The sequence below is a fragment of the Somniosus microcephalus genome, chromosome 1, assembly GCF_052327205.1.
Source record: "Somniosus microcephalus isolate GS21.2 chromosome 1, FLI_Smic_1.0, whole genome shotgun sequence".
In the NCBI taxonomy this organism is placed as follows: Eukaryota; Metazoa; Chordata; class Chondrichthyes; order Squaliformes; family Somniosidae; genus Somniosus; species Somniosus microcephalus.
The window spans coordinates 457,195,992-457,213,257 of NC_140987.1; the positions used below are offsets into that span (position 1 = coordinate 457,195,992).

A 17,266-nucleotide genomic window follows, 5' to 3' on the forward strand; every position below is an offset into this window, starting at 1 on the left:
GTAACGAGTGGTGTGCCACAGGGATCAGTGCTGGGGCCTCAACTTTTTACAATTTATATAAATGACTTGGATGAAGGGACTGAAGGTATGGTTGCTAAATTTGCTGATGACACAAAGATAGGTAGGAAAGTGAATTGTGAAGAGGACATATGGAGGCTACAAAAGGATATAGATAAGTTAAGTGAGTGGGCAAAGATCTGGCAAATGGAGTATAATGTGGGAAAATGTGAAGTTGTCAATTTTGGCAGGAAGAATAAAAAAGAAGCATATTATCTAAATGGTGAGAGATTGCAGAGCTCTGAGATGCAGAGGGATCTGGGTGTCCTAGTGCATGAATCACAAAAGGTTACTATGCAGGTACAGCAAGTAATTAGGAAAGCTAATAGAATGTTATTGTTTATTGCGAGGGAAATTGAATACAAAAGTAGGGAGGTTATACTTCAGTTCTACAGGGCATTGGTGAGACCACATCTGGAGCACTGTGTACAGTATTGGTCTCCTTATTTAAGGAAGGATGTAAATGCGTTGGAAGCAGTTCAGAGAAGGTTTCCTAGACTAATACCTGGAATGGACGGGTTGTCTTATGAGGAAAGGTTGGACAGGCTAGGCTTGTATCCGCTGGAGTGTAGAAGAATAAGAGATGACTTGATTGAAACATAATGGCCCAGAAATTAGGTTCGGGGGCTTGCCGCGCGTGCAAGCCCCCGATGTGCACTTACCCGGCGCGCCGACAGCTGAAGCCTGGGCCTGCTTGGAATTCCTGTCACTGGCCCGGTTCAGCTGTCGGCGCGATGTGCTTGCCTGATCCAGCGGCGTAGTTAGTTCGATGTGCCGGCTGGGATCAGGTGAGCACTGGGCAGCCAATCAGGGGAGGGAAAACTTCAATCGTGAGTTTGATAGTAAGAACTGTCAAACTCATGAAAACTACGGGCGCCCAAAACACTACTTAAACTTTAAATAAAATTTTAAAAAACATCCCACTAATTAAATGAACTATAAATAACTTTTAAAAAATATTTTAAACAATTATTCAAATTAAAAAAATTTTTTTTTTAAATCGGGTCTAAAAATACACTTACCTTACTGTAAAGTCCTTAAAAACAATAAAGCTGTGGAAAAAATGTTATAATTTTAAATAATAGACCACTTACCTTAAAGAATCAAGTCCTTACGTCTCCTTTTTACATTTCTAAAAAGTTCAGGCCCTTACACACGGGCAAACCTGTCAAAAAGGAAGTTCAGCGTGTGCGCGCAGAGTCCTGCACGCACACGTTGGACCTCTGAACCCCTTGGAGGAAATGCCAGGTTCCCACGCATGCACTGTGCATACTGAAATCCGGCACTTCCAACGGGCCCACGCGTGAGTACCCCGTCCATACTCACGTGTTGGGACCGGAATTACTGGGCCATAAGATCCTGAGGGGTCTGGACAGGGTGGATGTGGAGAGGATGTTTCCTCTTGTGGGAGAATCTAGAACTAGGGGTCACTGTTTAAAAGTAAGGGGTCACCCATTTAAGACAGAGATGAGGAGAAATTTTTTCTCACAGAGGGTCGTGAGTCTTTGGAACTCTCTTCCTCAGAGGGCGGTGGAAGCGGAGTCTTTGAATATTTTTAAGGCAGAGGTAGATAGATTCTTGGTAAGCAAGGGGGTGAAAGGTTATCGGGGGTAGGCGGGAATGTGGAGTAATCGGATCAGCCATGGTCTTATTGAATGGCGGAGCAGGCTCGAGGGGCCGAGTGGCCGACTCCTGCTCCTAATTCGTATGTTCGTATGTTCGTAATTAGGGGTTGTGGAGTTGGGTTAGAATAGAGAAAAAAAATTGGAAACAGTTCCTTGTTAAAATTGATGAGTCATGGAGCAGCCAGAAAAGAATGAACTAACCTTTGCCCTTTTAGCCCAGTTATTTTCTTTAATAAAAATCAATCTTTGCTTTCCCAGAATTGAATGCTGTGTATAAACTGCTGAATACAGTCACCTGGGAATCTTCTTATCTGGGAACTTGATTGATGGGGTGGCAAAAACTGATCTTTAAAAAAAACACCATAATAATCATGGCAATAAAATATGGGATGAAAGAGCATTTGAAATCCAAGCTTCATTTCTCCCTAGTCACACCCTGTTAAGGAAAAGACTTGTATTATTTTAGCACTTTTCATGACCTCAGGGCATCCCAAAATCGCTTCACAGCCAATTAAGTACCCTTTGAAATGGAGTCACTGTTGTAATGTAGGAAACGCGGCAGCCAATCTGTGCACAGCAAGCTCCCACAAACAGCAATGTGATAATGACCAGATAATCTGTTTTAGTGATGTTGATTGAGGGATAAATATTGGCCCCAGGACACCGGGGAGAACTCCCCTGCCCTTCTTCGAAATAGTGTTGTGTGATTTTTACATCCACCGGAGAGGACAGACGGGGCCTCGGTTTAACGTCCCATCCGATAGATGGCCCCTCCGACAGTGCAGCACTCCCTCAGTACTGCATTAGACTCTCAGCATGGATTATGTGCTCAAGTCTCTGGAGTGGGGCTTGAACTTACGACCCTCTGACCAGAGGCGAGCGTGCTGCCCACTGAGCCACAGCCCGTAGAAACCCAGGCCCCATTGGAGAGGCCCGGTTATCGATTGTAGATTTATGGAACATTGCATCATAGTTGACCTGTGGGGGTCAAAGCACCACTCCAAACAGTTTGGACCTTTCTACAAAAGGTTTCTGAATTTGTGAGATACTGAACTGAGCATTTCATTTGGACTGGCTGTTTTTTTAAATGCTAGTTCTTTGCAGAACAGGTTCTGTTGTGCTGTGTATTGAGGTTAATTCTCAGAATGTTTGCACAAAGACTGAACTAGTTCTCACTGGAGTGAAGACAGCGAGGAAGAGTACGGAGGAGTTTTGGGAGGAGATGGATTTTGTGTGCACAGACCACAGATTCTGACTTAAAAACGGAAAGTGCCGGAAACACTCAGCAGGTCAGGCAATATCTGTGGAGACAGAAACAGAGTTAACGTTTCAGGTCTGTGACCCTTTGCCGGAACTGGAAGATGTTAGAGATTTAATATAAAATTATGAGGGGCCTAGATAGAGGAAGGACCTATTTCCCTTAGCAGAGAGGTCAATAACCAGGGGGCATAGATTTACATTAATTGGTCGAAGGATTAGAGGGGAGTTGAGGAGAACTGTTTCACCCAGAGGGTGGTGGGGGTCTGGAACTCACTGCCTGAAAGGGTGGTAGAGGCAGAAACCCTCATCACATTTACAAAGTACTTGGAAATGCACTTGAAGTGCCGTAACCTGCAGGGCTACGGACCAAGAGCTGGAAAGTGCGATTAGGCTGGATTTCACTTTTGGCCGGCACAGACACGATGGGCAGAATGGCCTCCTTCTGTGCTGTAAATTTCTATGATTCTATGATTTAACATTTTATAAGGAAGTACAGAGCCAGGGTAAAGGGGTGGTGGGGGAGGGGAGGAGAGCAAAGGGGGAAGTCTGCGATAGGGTGGATGGCAGGAGTGATTAAGTGATAAAAGGGATGGTGCGAGGCAAAAGGGGATGGTAATGGGACAAGTAAACAAACGAAAGATGGGACATACGCAGTTCCAAAGCAAATACCCTAGTTGCTTTGAGGGGGATCTGTTTTCCTAATAAGAGGTGTACAAAAGGGAATTCTCTTTCTGGATCTAGTTTCTAGATTAAAGCGTTCCTCCATTTAAGACCAGTCTTACGCAGATCTTCAGCAAATATTCTGAGGCGCTCCCAAAGATTCAAGCCAGGAGTGAGTGATGACATTTGCTGTTCCGCTGACCAGCGGATCTGTATTAAAGTAAGAATGAAGCTAGTTGTGGAACAAGGGCCCCAATTTATCCGATGCTTCAAATTAAGGAGCAGGTGAAGAGTCAAGTCCGATAGTGCTGCACTCCGCCACGGTTGAAAATGGCAGAAGAGAAGATTCGGTCAAATCAAGTCCTGACTAGATGATGCCAAGCATGAATCGGTCTAGTCAATGTGTTGACAAGTGAGCGGCAAATGCCCCCACCGTATGGCAGTGCGTTTCACTGAGGCACTGAAGTGAGGGTCTCTCTGCTGGATGATGCTAGTTAGCAAGTCATTAAAGCACTAGACAACTGTGTCACTCGCATTTGGAGTAAATGGGCAATTCATCAGATGAAGGGTGGATTTGGCATCCTGCCCCTGTGTAGCTTTAAGCTGGCAGTCCGGCGACTGAACAAGACAGGGCTACCAGAAAAAACCATTGATATTTGATAACTTCTGCTGCTTGAATTGAAGCTCTGGCACGTCATAGAATCAGAGCATCTTAGAAATTTACGGCATAGAAGGAGGCCATTTGGCCCATCGTGTGCCGGCCGACAAAGAGCTATCCAGCCTAATCCCACTTTCCAGCTCTTGTTCCGTAGCCCTGTAGGTTACGGCCCTTCAAGTGTATATCCAAGTACTTTTTAAATGTGATGAGGGTTTCTGCCTCTACCACCCTTTCAGGCAGTGAGTTCCAGACCCTCACCACCCTCTGGGTAAAAAAAAGTTCTCCTCAACTCCCCTCTAATCCTTCTACCAATTACTTTAAATCTCTGCCCCCTGGTTATCGACCCCTCTGCTAAGGGAAATAGTTCCTTCCTATCCACTCGATCTCGGCCCCTCATCATTTTATACACCTCAATTAAATCTCCCCTCAGCCTCCTCTGTTCCAAAGAAAACAACCCTCAGCCTGTCCAATCTTTCCTCATAGCTAAAATTCTCCAGCCCAGGCAACATCCTGGTAAATCTCCTCTGCACCCTCTCTAGTGCAATCACATCCTTCCTGTAATGTGGGGACCAGAACTGTCTTGATTAAATAAAGAAAGACTTGCATTCCTGCAGCACATTGCACAACTTCAAGATGTCCCAAAGCGCTTTACGGCCAATGAAGTATTTTGAAGTGTAGTCACCGATGTAATGTTCTAACCTGTACTGGAGAGCAGTGCAAGGCAGAAAGATTAGGATACAAAATTTTGTTAAATATTGTCAAAAGCACAAGTCGTATTTTTGCAGATATATTGTAGCTCCTGCATTGTGGACATAGGTGGAGTTTTATATTTTCCTTGGACCACGGAAAGTGATAACACACACAACTGATTCATGTTGTGTAGGAAGCCCAATTTAGGTCAGCTTGCTTCAAACAACACTGTGAAGTGGTGAACAGATTGCATCAAATCAAACCCCATTACTGAGAGTTGTAAAGAGAGACTTGCATTTCTATAGCACCTTTCACAACCTCAGAATGTCCCAAAGTGCTTTGCAGAAGTGCAGTCACTGTTGTAATGTGGGAAACGCGGCAGCCAATTTGCACACAGAAAGCTCCCACAAACAACAATGTGATAATGGCCAGATAATCTGTTTTAGTGATGTTGGTTGAGGGATAAATATGGGCCCCAGGACACCGGGGAAAACTCCCCCGCTCTTTTTGAAATAGTCGCCGTGAGAGAGCAGACAGGGTCTCGATTTAATGTCTCATCCAAAAGGCGGCACCTCCGGCAGTGCAGCGCTCCCTCAGTACTACCCCTCCAACAGTGCAGCGCTCCCTCAATACTGACCCTCCTACAGTGCAGCACTCCCTCAGTACTGTCCCTCCGACAGTGCAGCGCTCCATCAGTACTGCCCCTCCGACAGTGCAGCGCTCCCTCAATACTGACCCTCCTACAGTGCAGCACTCCCTCAGTACTGTCCCTCCGACAGTGCAGCGCTCCCTCAGTACTGCCCCTCCGACAGTGCAGCGCTCCATCAGTACTGCCCCTCCGACAGTGCAGCGCTCCAGCAGTACTGCCCCTCCGACAGTGCAGCGCTCCATCAGTACTGTCCCTCCGACAGTGCAGCGCTCCCTCAGTACTGCCCCTCCGACAGTGCAGCGCTCCATCAGTACTGCCCCTCCGACAGTGCAGCGCTCCATCAGTACTGTCCCTCCGACAGTGCAGCGCTCCATCAGTACTGCCTCTCCGACAGTGCAGCTCTCCCTCAGTACTGCCCCTCCAACAGTGCAGCGCTCCCTCAGTACTGCCCCTCCGACTGCTGCGCTCCCTCAGTACTGCCCCTCTGACAGTGTAGCGCTCCCTCAGTACTGCCCCTCTGACAGTGCAGCATTCCCTCAGTACTGCCCCTCCGACAGTGCAGCGCTCCCTCAGTACTGCCCCTCCGACAGTGCAGCGCTCCCTCAGTACTGCCCCTCCGACAGTGCAGCGCTCCCTCAGTACTGCCCCTCTGACAGTGTAGCGCTCTCTCAGTGCTGCCCCTCTGACAGTGTAGCACTCCCTCAATACTGCCCCTCCAACAGCGCGGCGCTCCCTCAGTACTGCCCCTCCGACAGTGTAGCACTCCCTCAGTACTGCACTGGGAGTGTCAGCCTAGATTATGTGCTCAAGTCTCTGGAGTGGGGATTGAACCCACAAACTCCTGACTCTGAGGCGAGGTTGCCACATTCTCAGAACGATTTTGCTCCTGTGTCAGTTTTCCAGCATCTTTTACCAGAAGGAAAAGTGGAACAACTCAAATTAAAATAGGAACCATGGGACGTGATAGACAAATATATTTAAATATATGTAGAGTGTATGTATATTTCTATAGAACGTAGGAGGATAAAGTTGTTTTGAGCATTATGGTGATCAGCCATTAAAATTTAAAGGGGAATGATACAGATTATCACCGCAACGCGCAACGGTACTGGGAGGCCCGAGGCCTCGGAATTGTTCCTCATTTAAATAATCTGGGGCGAGATGCAAGGAGCTCGCCCTTTTGCAGCAAACTCATATCGATCCGCGTGCCTCGCCGGGAGGGGGCGGGACTGCTGGGGGGGCAGGACTGCGGGAGGGAGGCGGGGTGAGCGGGACTGCAGGAGGGGCGGGACGGCAGGAGGGGGGCGGGACGGTGGGAGGGAGGCAGGGCAGCGGGAGGGGGCAGGACTGTGGGAGGGAGACGGGGCAGCGGGAGGTGGGTGGGAGGGGGGCGGGACTGCGGGATGGGGTGGACTGCGGGAGGGAGACGAGGCAGCGGGAGGGGGGCGGGACTGCGGGAGAGAGACGGGGCAGCGGGAGGGGGGCGGGACTGTGGGAGGGAGATGGGGCAGCGGGAGGGGGCGGGACTGCGGGTGGAGCGGGGGCGGGAGGGGGGGCGGGACTGCGGGTGGAGCGGGGGCGGGAGAGGGGGACCGATTGTGACCAGCAGTGACTGTCAGGAGTGGTGTGGAGTCGGGGGAGCGCTCCTTCTACTCTCGGGTGTACAGGAAGGTTTTAAAAGAAACGAACCTACCTTTAGCTTGAGGCCTCTCCTTCGGTCACAGTGGCCCCCGAAGAATCCGACTCCTGCCCCGCTCATCACAGACCAGTTTCTGTGAGGGGATCTGAAATATGCGATTGGTCCCCTCATTTCCATACTTAATTGATGCCTGACAAATGTCCCAATTTCGGGTTGGGCATTTTTCAGGTGTCTTGGGGGAGCAGCACGTTGGATCCCCCGAAATTGGGTTTCATTGCGTTCATTTTACATCCATAAACACAGTGAGGCCCCGTCTCTAATCCCATGGACACAAAGAGAACTGAGAGTTACGGGCCAGAAATTGGCCATAGCCGGAGCTTTGGGCATCGCGGATCTAACGCATAGTCTTACCGCTAAGCAATATCCTGGGTCCAGAATCGTTCCCGATTTCCCGATCCGGCATTCCCAAGGTGGATTGGCACTTGCAGAGAATGAATCTTGCGGAATCACAGGCTGTGTATCCATGATTTGCGGAGATGTAACTGGCAGCGCGGGACAGCAGGGTAACTCTGTGCGCCATGTCTCACTCTCCCTTCTATTCGTTTTTTGCCCGCTGATCAGTTTGGAGTCTTCTGCTTACCACGTAGTTTCCTTGTGTCGCGATGACTGTGTTTCAGGTTTGTCTCAGTCGATTCTTCTTTTCAAAACAGAATTCTCTCTCTCTCTCCACAGCTTTATTCAACCTCATACCAGTGGGGCTTCGAGTTGTTGCCATTCAAGGTGTGAAAACAGGACTATATTTGGCAATGAACAATGAAGGCTACCTTTATACATCAGTGAGTACTCACAATAAAAGTTGGGCATTGTACAGACATGTTGTCGTTTCAGCGTAGGACGTGTCAGCTCATCCTGAGAGCAGGTTGTTCAAAGTGCTTGCTGGACAGGGCGGCTTATTGTGATAGGAAAAGGCTTGTGGTTACAGGGTTTATTCCTGATCGGTTGACATTTCTGACTATCCCAGTTTAGAACGGAAAACATGATTTTTAAAAAATCTATATATTAAATCAACACCATTGGTTTGCCATGAATAACAACAGAAGACGCTGGAAAAACTCAGCAGGCCAGGCAACATCCGTGGAGAGAGAAAGAGAGTCAACATTTCAGGTCGAAACCCTTCGTCAGAACTGAGAAAAAAGCAGGAAATGAAACGGATGAAAAAGCAAGTTTGGGAGCTGGGAAATGGGCTGGGAAATGGGTTGCCAGCCCCCAAACTTGCTTTTTAATCTGTTTCATTTCCTGCTTTTTTCTCAGTTCTGACGAAGGGTTTCGACCTGAAATGTTGACTCTCTTTCTCTCTCCACAGATGTTGCCTGGCCTGCTGAGTTTTTCCAGCTTTTTCTGTTGTTATTTCAGATTTCCAGCGTCCGCGGTATTTTGCTATCGTACCATTGGTTTGCCGATGCTTTGCGAATTGTTTCCACCATTTTGATACCAGTCCGTTTTGCACTCCTGCCAAAAAAGAATAAAGACTTGCATTTCTACAGCACCTTTCACGACCTCAGGACGTCCCAAAGCGCTTTACAGCCAATGAAGTACTTTTTTGAAGTGTAGTCACTGTTGTAGGAAACGCGACAGCCAATTTGCGCACAGCAAGCTCCCACAAACAGCCATGTGATAATGACCAGATAATCTGTTTTTAGTGATGTTGATTGAGTGTTAAGCCAGGACACCGGGGATAACTCCCCTGCTCTTCTTCGGAATAGTGCCGTGGGAAGGAGTTGGATATATTTCTTAAGGCTAAAGGGATCAAGGGATATGGGGAGAAAGCAGGGGCAGGGTACTGAATTTGGATGATCAGCCATGATCGCATTGAATGGCGGAACAGGCTGAGGGACCGAATGGCCTACTCCTGCTCCTATCTTCTACGTTTCTATGTTACATCCACCTGAGAGATCAGACAGGGCCTCAGTTTAACATCTCATCTGAAATACGGCACCTCCGACAGTGCAGCACTCCCTCAGTACTGCACTGGGAGTGTCAGCCTAGATTTTTGTGCTCAAGTCTCTGGAGTGGGACTTGAACCCATAACCTTCTGACTCAGAGGCGAGACTGCTACCCACTTTTTTTTTGTAAATATACTTTATTGAACATTAAGAACATTTACAACATCTTGATCATTTCATTGTATGATACAAATCAATTCCGCCGCTCTGCACAGCCATTCCACCACCACATTTTAACATCAAAACCTAAAGTTTAATTTGTCTCCTGTAACATATATTAATCGATTGTACTTTAAAAATTGGTTGTAAAATACTATCCTTAAATTCCTTTCTGAATAAAACATCCACAGAGCCTTATAATGATCTTTTAGCTTATATTTAAAATACTCTTTTAGATTGATTCTCCTCCCCTTAAAAAACAGAGCATTCCTTCTTTGCACAATCGCGAATCTAGCCAAACTGAACATTAAATTAATTGCCGCTCCGCTAGACTCGGGCAGACTCTCCTGCAATCCCCATCTCAAAATTGAGTCCCACGGGATTCCCATTCTCGCTGTTCGGTCCCCACCCAGCAAAAAAGCTTCACACAACTGTCGAACATAGTACTTAAAGTCATTTAACTGCGGACATAACACCAGTAAATGGGACAGAGTCTCATCCCGTGTCCCACACACTGGGCAAGTTGCCGCCTCCACTCGCCCAATCTTGCACAAGACTGTCATGGTAAAAATCCGGTTATGAGCCAATTTGAAATCCAGTTCAATCCACTCTGGACATTTAAAATTCACCCAAACTCCCTACAAATCCTGTTGAAGTCCAGCTGTGGGTATATACTCTGCCAAAACTCCTGACCAGCAGGTGTCTTGAATCTCCATTCTCTAAATACCGCATAGAAATCTCGAGTATTACAGTTGTCAAATTGGACCAACTCTCCCCCTTTCTCCAGTACAAAGCTTGGAAAAGCAGGACGCATTTTACTTCCTTTGGAGATTTCCGCATTTATTTCTTCCATCCAATCCTGTGGCATTGCCCTCACAGTCTTCTCATACATAATTCCTATTGTTTTTTCCTCTACCTCCTGATCCTCCTCCCACACTATGTCCCTCACTATCGCTTTCGGCAACCAACCTGGAATCACCTCGTATAATACATCTTTCACAGATAAAAAATAAGGGCTGTTTTAAAAATTCCTCAGCCCCCTTGGGCATAAACTGCACACTTTTTAAAAATTGGGCCCAAGTCTCTACAACCCCCTTATAAAACCTAAGGAGAAGCTTAATCGATTTCAAAAACATATTATTGTATTCCATATACAATATCCCCTGCCCTCCTATCCCACTTCGTTTTTAAAAATGCTCAAAACAACTCTTCCAAAAACTTGTATTTGACTTCTGAAGAAATCTCTTCACCCATTTGATTCTAAAGGATTTTTTCTTCAAATCAATATCTGGGAAATTGAGTCCTCCCTGATTTCTCTGTCCAATGATGGTATTTTAAGCCACCAAGGCTGGTTTCCCTTCCCATAAAAACCTCATACAAGCCTCTCGGATGGACTTTTCCACCCACTCAGGAATATCCTCCACCATCAATAAGTACCATAACTTAGATAGCAGGAGAGCAGGCACCACTGTCGCTCTTCCTTGCACTTTCAACCACCTTCTTTCCCGTCTTCCCAAAATCTTTTTAATTTTCATAACCTTCGGTTCCCAATTTAATCGATCCACTTCATCCCTGTCTTTCTTGCACCCCATATGCACCCCCAGAACTTCCAAAACCTCCACCACCTTAAAGGGACATTCCCCCAACCATTCCCTCCTAACCCTCCCTGCAACCAGTCATTGGGACTTACTATAATTCACTCTGGCTCCTGAAGCTCTACAATATTCCTCCACTACATCCATAGCTTTCCTCACTGACTCCCCATTTCTCAATGTTAAGGTTGTGTCTTCTGCATATTGGTGTATCACCGACACCAGCCCAGAACTGGGGACCACAGTCCCAACTACACCTTGTTTCTTTCGCATCATGTAACCTAATGGTTCTGCTACCAATGTGTACAAAAGTGGGGACAGGGGACAACCCTGTCTCACTGATCTCTGTATCGGAAAATACTTGGATAAAAAACCATTACATTTACAAAGAAAAAGGGTGGCTAAAGTAAATGTTGGTCCCTTAGAGGATGAGACTGGGAACTTAATGGTGGGAAATATGGAGATGGCAAAAACACTGAATGAATATTTTATATCAGTCTTTACAGTAGAAGACACTAAGAATATCCCAACACTGGACAAACAGGGGCTAAAGGGGGGGAGGAGCTAAACACGATCAAAATCACTAAGGAAGTGGTACTCGGTAAAATAATGGGACTCAAGGCGGATAAATCACCTGGACCTGATGGCTTACATCCTAGGGTCTTGAGGGAAGTGGCGGTAGGGATTGTGGATGCATTGGTAATAATTTTCCAAAACTCCCTGGACTCAGCAAAGGTCCCGGCAGACTGGAAAACTGCTAATGTAACACCCTTATTTAAAAAGGGCAGTAGACAGAAGGCTGGAAACTATAGACCGGTTAGCCTAACATCTGTGGTAGGTAAAATTTTGGAGTCCATTATTAAGGAGACAGTAACAGGACATTTGGATAATCATAATTTAATAGGACAAAGTCAGCATGGTTTTATGAAGGGGAAGTCATGTTTGACAAATTTGCTGGAGTTCTTTGAGGAAGTAACATATAGGGTGGATAAAGGGGAACCAGTGGATGTAGTGTATTTAGACTTCCAAAAGGCATTTGACAAGGTGCCACACAAAAGATTATTGCTTAAGATAAAAAATCATGGGATTGGGGGTAATATTCTGGCATGGATAGAGGATTGGCTATCTAACAGAAGGCAGAGAGTTGGGATAAATGGTTCATTCTCAGACTGGCAATCAGTAACTAGTGGTGTTCCGCAGGGGTCAGTGCTGGGTCCCCAACTCTTTACAATCTATATTAACGATTTGGAGGAGGGGACCGAGTGTAACATATCAAAGTTTGCAGATGATACTAAGATGGGAGGGAAAGTAGTGAGTGAGGAGGGCATAAAAAACCTGCTAGGGGACATAGACAGGCTAAGTAAGTGGGCAGAGATTTGGCAGATGGAATACAATACTGGAAAGTGTGAGGTTATGCACTTTGGCAGGAAAAATCGTAGAGCAAGTTATTATCTTAATGGCAGAAGCTGGAAAGTACTGAAGTACAAAGGGATCTGGGGGTCCTGGTGCACGAAACTCAAAAGGTTAGTATGCAGGTGCAGCAAGTGATTAAGAAGGCCAATGGAATGTTGGCTTTCATTGCTAGGGGGATAGAATATAAAAATAGGGAGGTGTTGCTTCAGTTGTACAAGGTATTGGTGAGACTGCACCTGGAATACTGCGTACAGTTTTGGTGTCCATACTTAAGAAAGGACATACTTGCTCTCGAGTCAGTACAAGGAAGGTTCACTCGGTTAATCCCGGGGATGAGGGGATGGACATATGAGGAGAGGTTGAGTAGATTGGGACTCTACTCATTGGAGTTGAGAAGAATGAGAGGCGACCTTATTGAAACATATAAGATTGTGAAGGGGTTGGATCGGGTGGATGCGGGGAAGATGTTCCCGATGATGGGTAAAACTAGAACTAGGGGGCATAGTCTTAGAATAAGGGGCTGCTCTTTCAAAACTGAGATGAGGAGGAACTACTTCACTCAGAGGGTGGTAGGTCCATGGAATATGCTGCCCCAAAAAGCTGTAGAAGCTACATCATTACATAAATTTAAAACAGAAATAGACAGTTTCCTAGAAGTAAAGGGAATTAAGGGTTACGGGGAGCGGGCAGGAATTTGGACATGAGTCTAGGTTCGGAATGGTCATGGCCCTGTGGGTAGCGGAGCGGGCCCAGGGGCCATGTAGCCTGATCCTGCTCCTATTTCGTGTGTCTAATTCTGTGAGATTCAGGAGATGGTTCTGTGATAGTGGATTGGCGGTTAGGATCAGATCAGCCATGATCTTATTGAATGGCGGAGCAGGCTCGAGGGGCCGATTGGCCTACTCCTGCTCCTATTTCTTATGTTCTTATGTTCTTATGTTCTTAACACAGCTAAATATGTTTGAATAAAAAATCCTTATCCACTGAATTAAATTTTCCTTGAAACCAAATGCTTCTAAAACCTTCAATAAAACTCATGAGAGACCCTATCAAAGGCTTTCTCTTGATCTATCTTTAATACATAAGCCTCCCTCCCACTCTCTTCCATGAGCTCTATCGCATCTCGGATTGAGACCACAGAGTCTGCGATGTCCCGGCCTATGACTCCATAGGACTGAGAGGGCCAAACTATCTGCGGTAACACCTCCTTCAAACGATTTGCCATAACCCTTACCAAGATCTTATAATCCACATTTAATAATGTGGTGGGCCTCCAATTCTTCAGATCCCGTCTATCCCCTTTATTTTTATATAAGCTAAGCTTATGATCCCTCTCCTCATAGATGGGGCCAGGCTTCCCTCAATTTTAATTTCCTTAAAAACTTCTAAGAGCAATGGACTTAAAATCTCGCAAAATTCTTTATAAAATTCTGCACTTAGTCCATCGGACCCTCGGCTTTTCCCCCCCTTCATTCCACTTATTGCTACTTTTATTTCCGCTAATCCTACTTCTTTGTCACACATGCTTCTCTCATCCTCCTTTAAACCCTCTTCAATAAAAGCAGTAACCTTCTCCATTGCCAAATTGGAAATGTCTTCTTTAGTATTTAACTCTTGATAAAAGCTGCTAGCCGCCTCTAAAATCTCCCCACTTTCATGAATGATCTTCTCCCCAACCTTCAACTCTTCAATTAACGATAATCTCTGTCACACTTTTTCTTGCTCTAGAAAATATCTAGTGCATCTTTCGCCCTCCAATGCATCTCTAGCCTTTGCACGGAGAATGGCCCCCTTGCATTTTTCAGCTTGCAATAATTCCCACTCTTCCTTTAGCACCCGGAACTTAGTCTCCCCTCCCTTATCCCCTCCATCAACTGCTTTACAGACATCTGTAAACCTTTTATTTATATTCTCTTCTTGACGCTGGTTAGCTGCCGCCCTCTTTTTCCCATAACGTACCGAAAAAACTTTTACCTCATATTTGAAATTATCCCACCAAACTCTTCTTTCTTTCAAGAACAAAGGTTCCTTCCCAGCATCCTTTATTATATTTATAATCCCTTCTTTATAAGCAATTTCTTTCAGGTATTGATTGTTTAAAATCCACACCTCTGAACCGATCTTAACTCTGCTGTTCCTAATTCTCAGAACCAAAGCTGAGTGATCACTAAAAAATACTTTTTTATAATAAATCTCCATTGTATTGATTTCTTTGTGGGTTCAAGGACGAGACATTTATGAAAGAGAATGTCTTTTAATCTAAAGCTTGTTCAACTCTTTTAACAGCATTTACAGGAGACATCATGCTAGTGATGCATCTAGAACGAAACTGAAACTAAACTGAACTGCCTTGCTTGTCTCTGTCACATGACCTCTGCTGGTCAGGCACAAGCAATCAATACATGCAAACATGCTGTTAAGGCATCATAATCAAACAGGCAAATGCCATCTCTATTTGCTGATATCATTACATCTCCTTTTCTTAAAACAAAAGTATTTTACTTTTAACTAACAACATGTTTTCTTTGTATTAATCTGCATTTTAACTGTAACACTTAATGAACTTACATTATCATTATCATGATCAAGGTTTTTTAACCTTGCTTTGTGTGTTCACATGAAATATGTCAATACACTAGAACTTGAAGAAAGAATAAGATACCATTACTTCCTTCTATAACAATAGTCCTTAAATTTGCTCAATGAGTCTCTCAGGAGGCTTCACGTGTCTTGAGGATTTTCTGATTGATTGTCCTTGAATCTGAGTTGTTGCCTCAGATGATGGTTTCTCAGCTGTGTGATCAGGTTGTTCAACAGTATCAGTCTCTTGACCTGCTGTGGCTGGTCCCATGAGAAGATCTCAACGATTTCTTCTCAGAACAGCACCCTCATCTGTCTGAATGGTGTGTGATCTTGGTTGAACTTCACTCAGGACAGTTCCCTTCTGAGTCCATATGTTTGTTTTGTCTTTGAACCTTACTTGGTCACCAGTGTGGAGTTCAGGTAGGTTTTGTGTTCCTCTGTCATAGTAGTACTTTTGCTTTTCTTTCTGTTGCTCTTTGAACTTCCTCACTTTCTCCCCCTCTTTTGTTTTCAGGAGGTCCTCCGGGATGGGTAGGTTTGACCTTAGCCGACGTCCCATCAGGATTTGGGCTGGTGACTTACCACACTCGAGCGGCGTTGTGCGGTATACAAGCATGCTCTGGTAGAAGTCAGTTCCACTGTCTTTTGCCTTGTACATCAGTCTTTTCACTGTGTTTGCGGGCTCTCCTGGGTCAACAGCTCTGGACAACGTGTCTGCTGTATACATCAGCTTACCCGGTGTGTACGCAACATTCAGTTCATCATAGACTGTCTCTCCTTCACTTTCCACAACGAGGACTCTCTTTACCAGGTTCAGTCTCTCACAGGCTTTTAAACCTAGTATGGCTTGCACATCCTTTGGCACCACAATTAATGCTAGCGTGTGCTCTCTGTCCTTGTGTGTTACTTTGACAATGCATCTTCCTTTCACTGGTATTTCAGTACCTGAGTATCCTGTCACTTTCACTTTGATTCCATGTATCTTTGGTCTGGGTCTAATTTTCTTAAAATCAGTCTCTGATATCACATTAACTTGTGCTCCAGTATCCAATTTAAATGGAATGTGTATGTCATTCACTTTTAGTGTCAACATCCAGTCTCTTCTTTTTTGTTTTCAGAAACAACATCTACATAGTGTCCGTTCTTTCTCACTGCATCCACGTTGCAGCTATTGTCACTGAACAGCTCCTTTGCCTTCAACTTCACAGTCTCTGTAGCCCTACACAGTGCTATGGCTTTTCCCAGGTCTAGATCTTGCTCTCTTAGCAGTCTTTCCCTTAGACCATTATTCGGAATACCACACACCAGTCTGTCTTTTATCAGCGAGTCTGTCAGTCCCCCAAATTCACATGTTTTGCTTCGGTTTCTCAGTTCAGTCACATACTGATCAATAGTCTCTCCCATTTTCTGTACACATGTGAAAAATCTGTGCCTCTCAAATGTCGCGTTACGTTTAGGTATGCAGTAGGCCTCAAACTGTTCCATTATTTTATCAAGCTTCATTTTGTCTCCATCAACAGTGAATGTGAAGTTATTATACACCTCCAGCGCTTCATCACCCATGACATGTAAGAACAGTGACGATTTCCTTTTATTACTTTTCTCGTCAGCTCCGATTGCTGATAAATACAACCCCACACGTTGTTTGAATCTCCTCCAATTTTCAGCCACATTACCTGTCAACTGAAGCGTCGCCGGTGGGTGTAAACCTTCCATTTTTCACTTCGTTAGCTATTCTCTAATGGTAAGTAACGATGTTCTCTTTTGGCTTGCTAATATGTGGAGAGCTGATTTCACTGGATAGCTTACTTGCCACTATCTCGTCGAGTTGCTAACTTCAGATTTTTCCTCTTCATCTCTTTCAATCACTTCTGACACCATGTATTGATTTCTTTGTGGGTTCAATGACGAGACATTTATGAAAGAGAATGTCTTTTAATCTAAAGTCTGTTCAACTCTTTATACAGCTTTACAGGAGACATGATTCTAGTGATGCATCTGGAACAAAACTGAAACTAAACTGGACTGCCTTGCTTGTCTCTGTCACATGACCTTTGCTGGTCAGGCACAAGCAATCAATACATGCAAACATGCTGTTAAGGCATCATAATCGAATAGGCAAATACCATCTCTATTTGCTGATATCATTACATCCATCACCTCAGAACTTAACCCCGCATTAACACAAAATCTATTCGGCTCTGTTTTAAAACATCACCCACCCAACCTGATCTGGAGAACTCCCTTTTTATGGTGTTCCGGTCCCTCCTTAAGTCTC

General features: G+C 45.2%; 1 protein-coding gene across 4 annotated transcripts in view; it reads left to right on the forward strand.

The window, feature by feature from the left end:
• The window catches only part of fgf13a (fibroblast growth factor 13a), an 863,578-nt gene that overhangs the window by 675,841 nt on the left and 170,471 nt on the right, over positions 1–17,266 (forward strand). For all 4 annotated transcript variants that reach the window (XM_086002251.1, XM_086002259.1, XM_086002240.1 and 1 more), the window contains one exon: positions 7,971–8,074. In XM_086002251.1, coding sequence (XP_085858377.1) covers positions 7,971–8,074 — 104 coding nt within the window. The remainder of the gene's footprint in view (positions 1–7,970; positions 8,075–17,266) is intronic.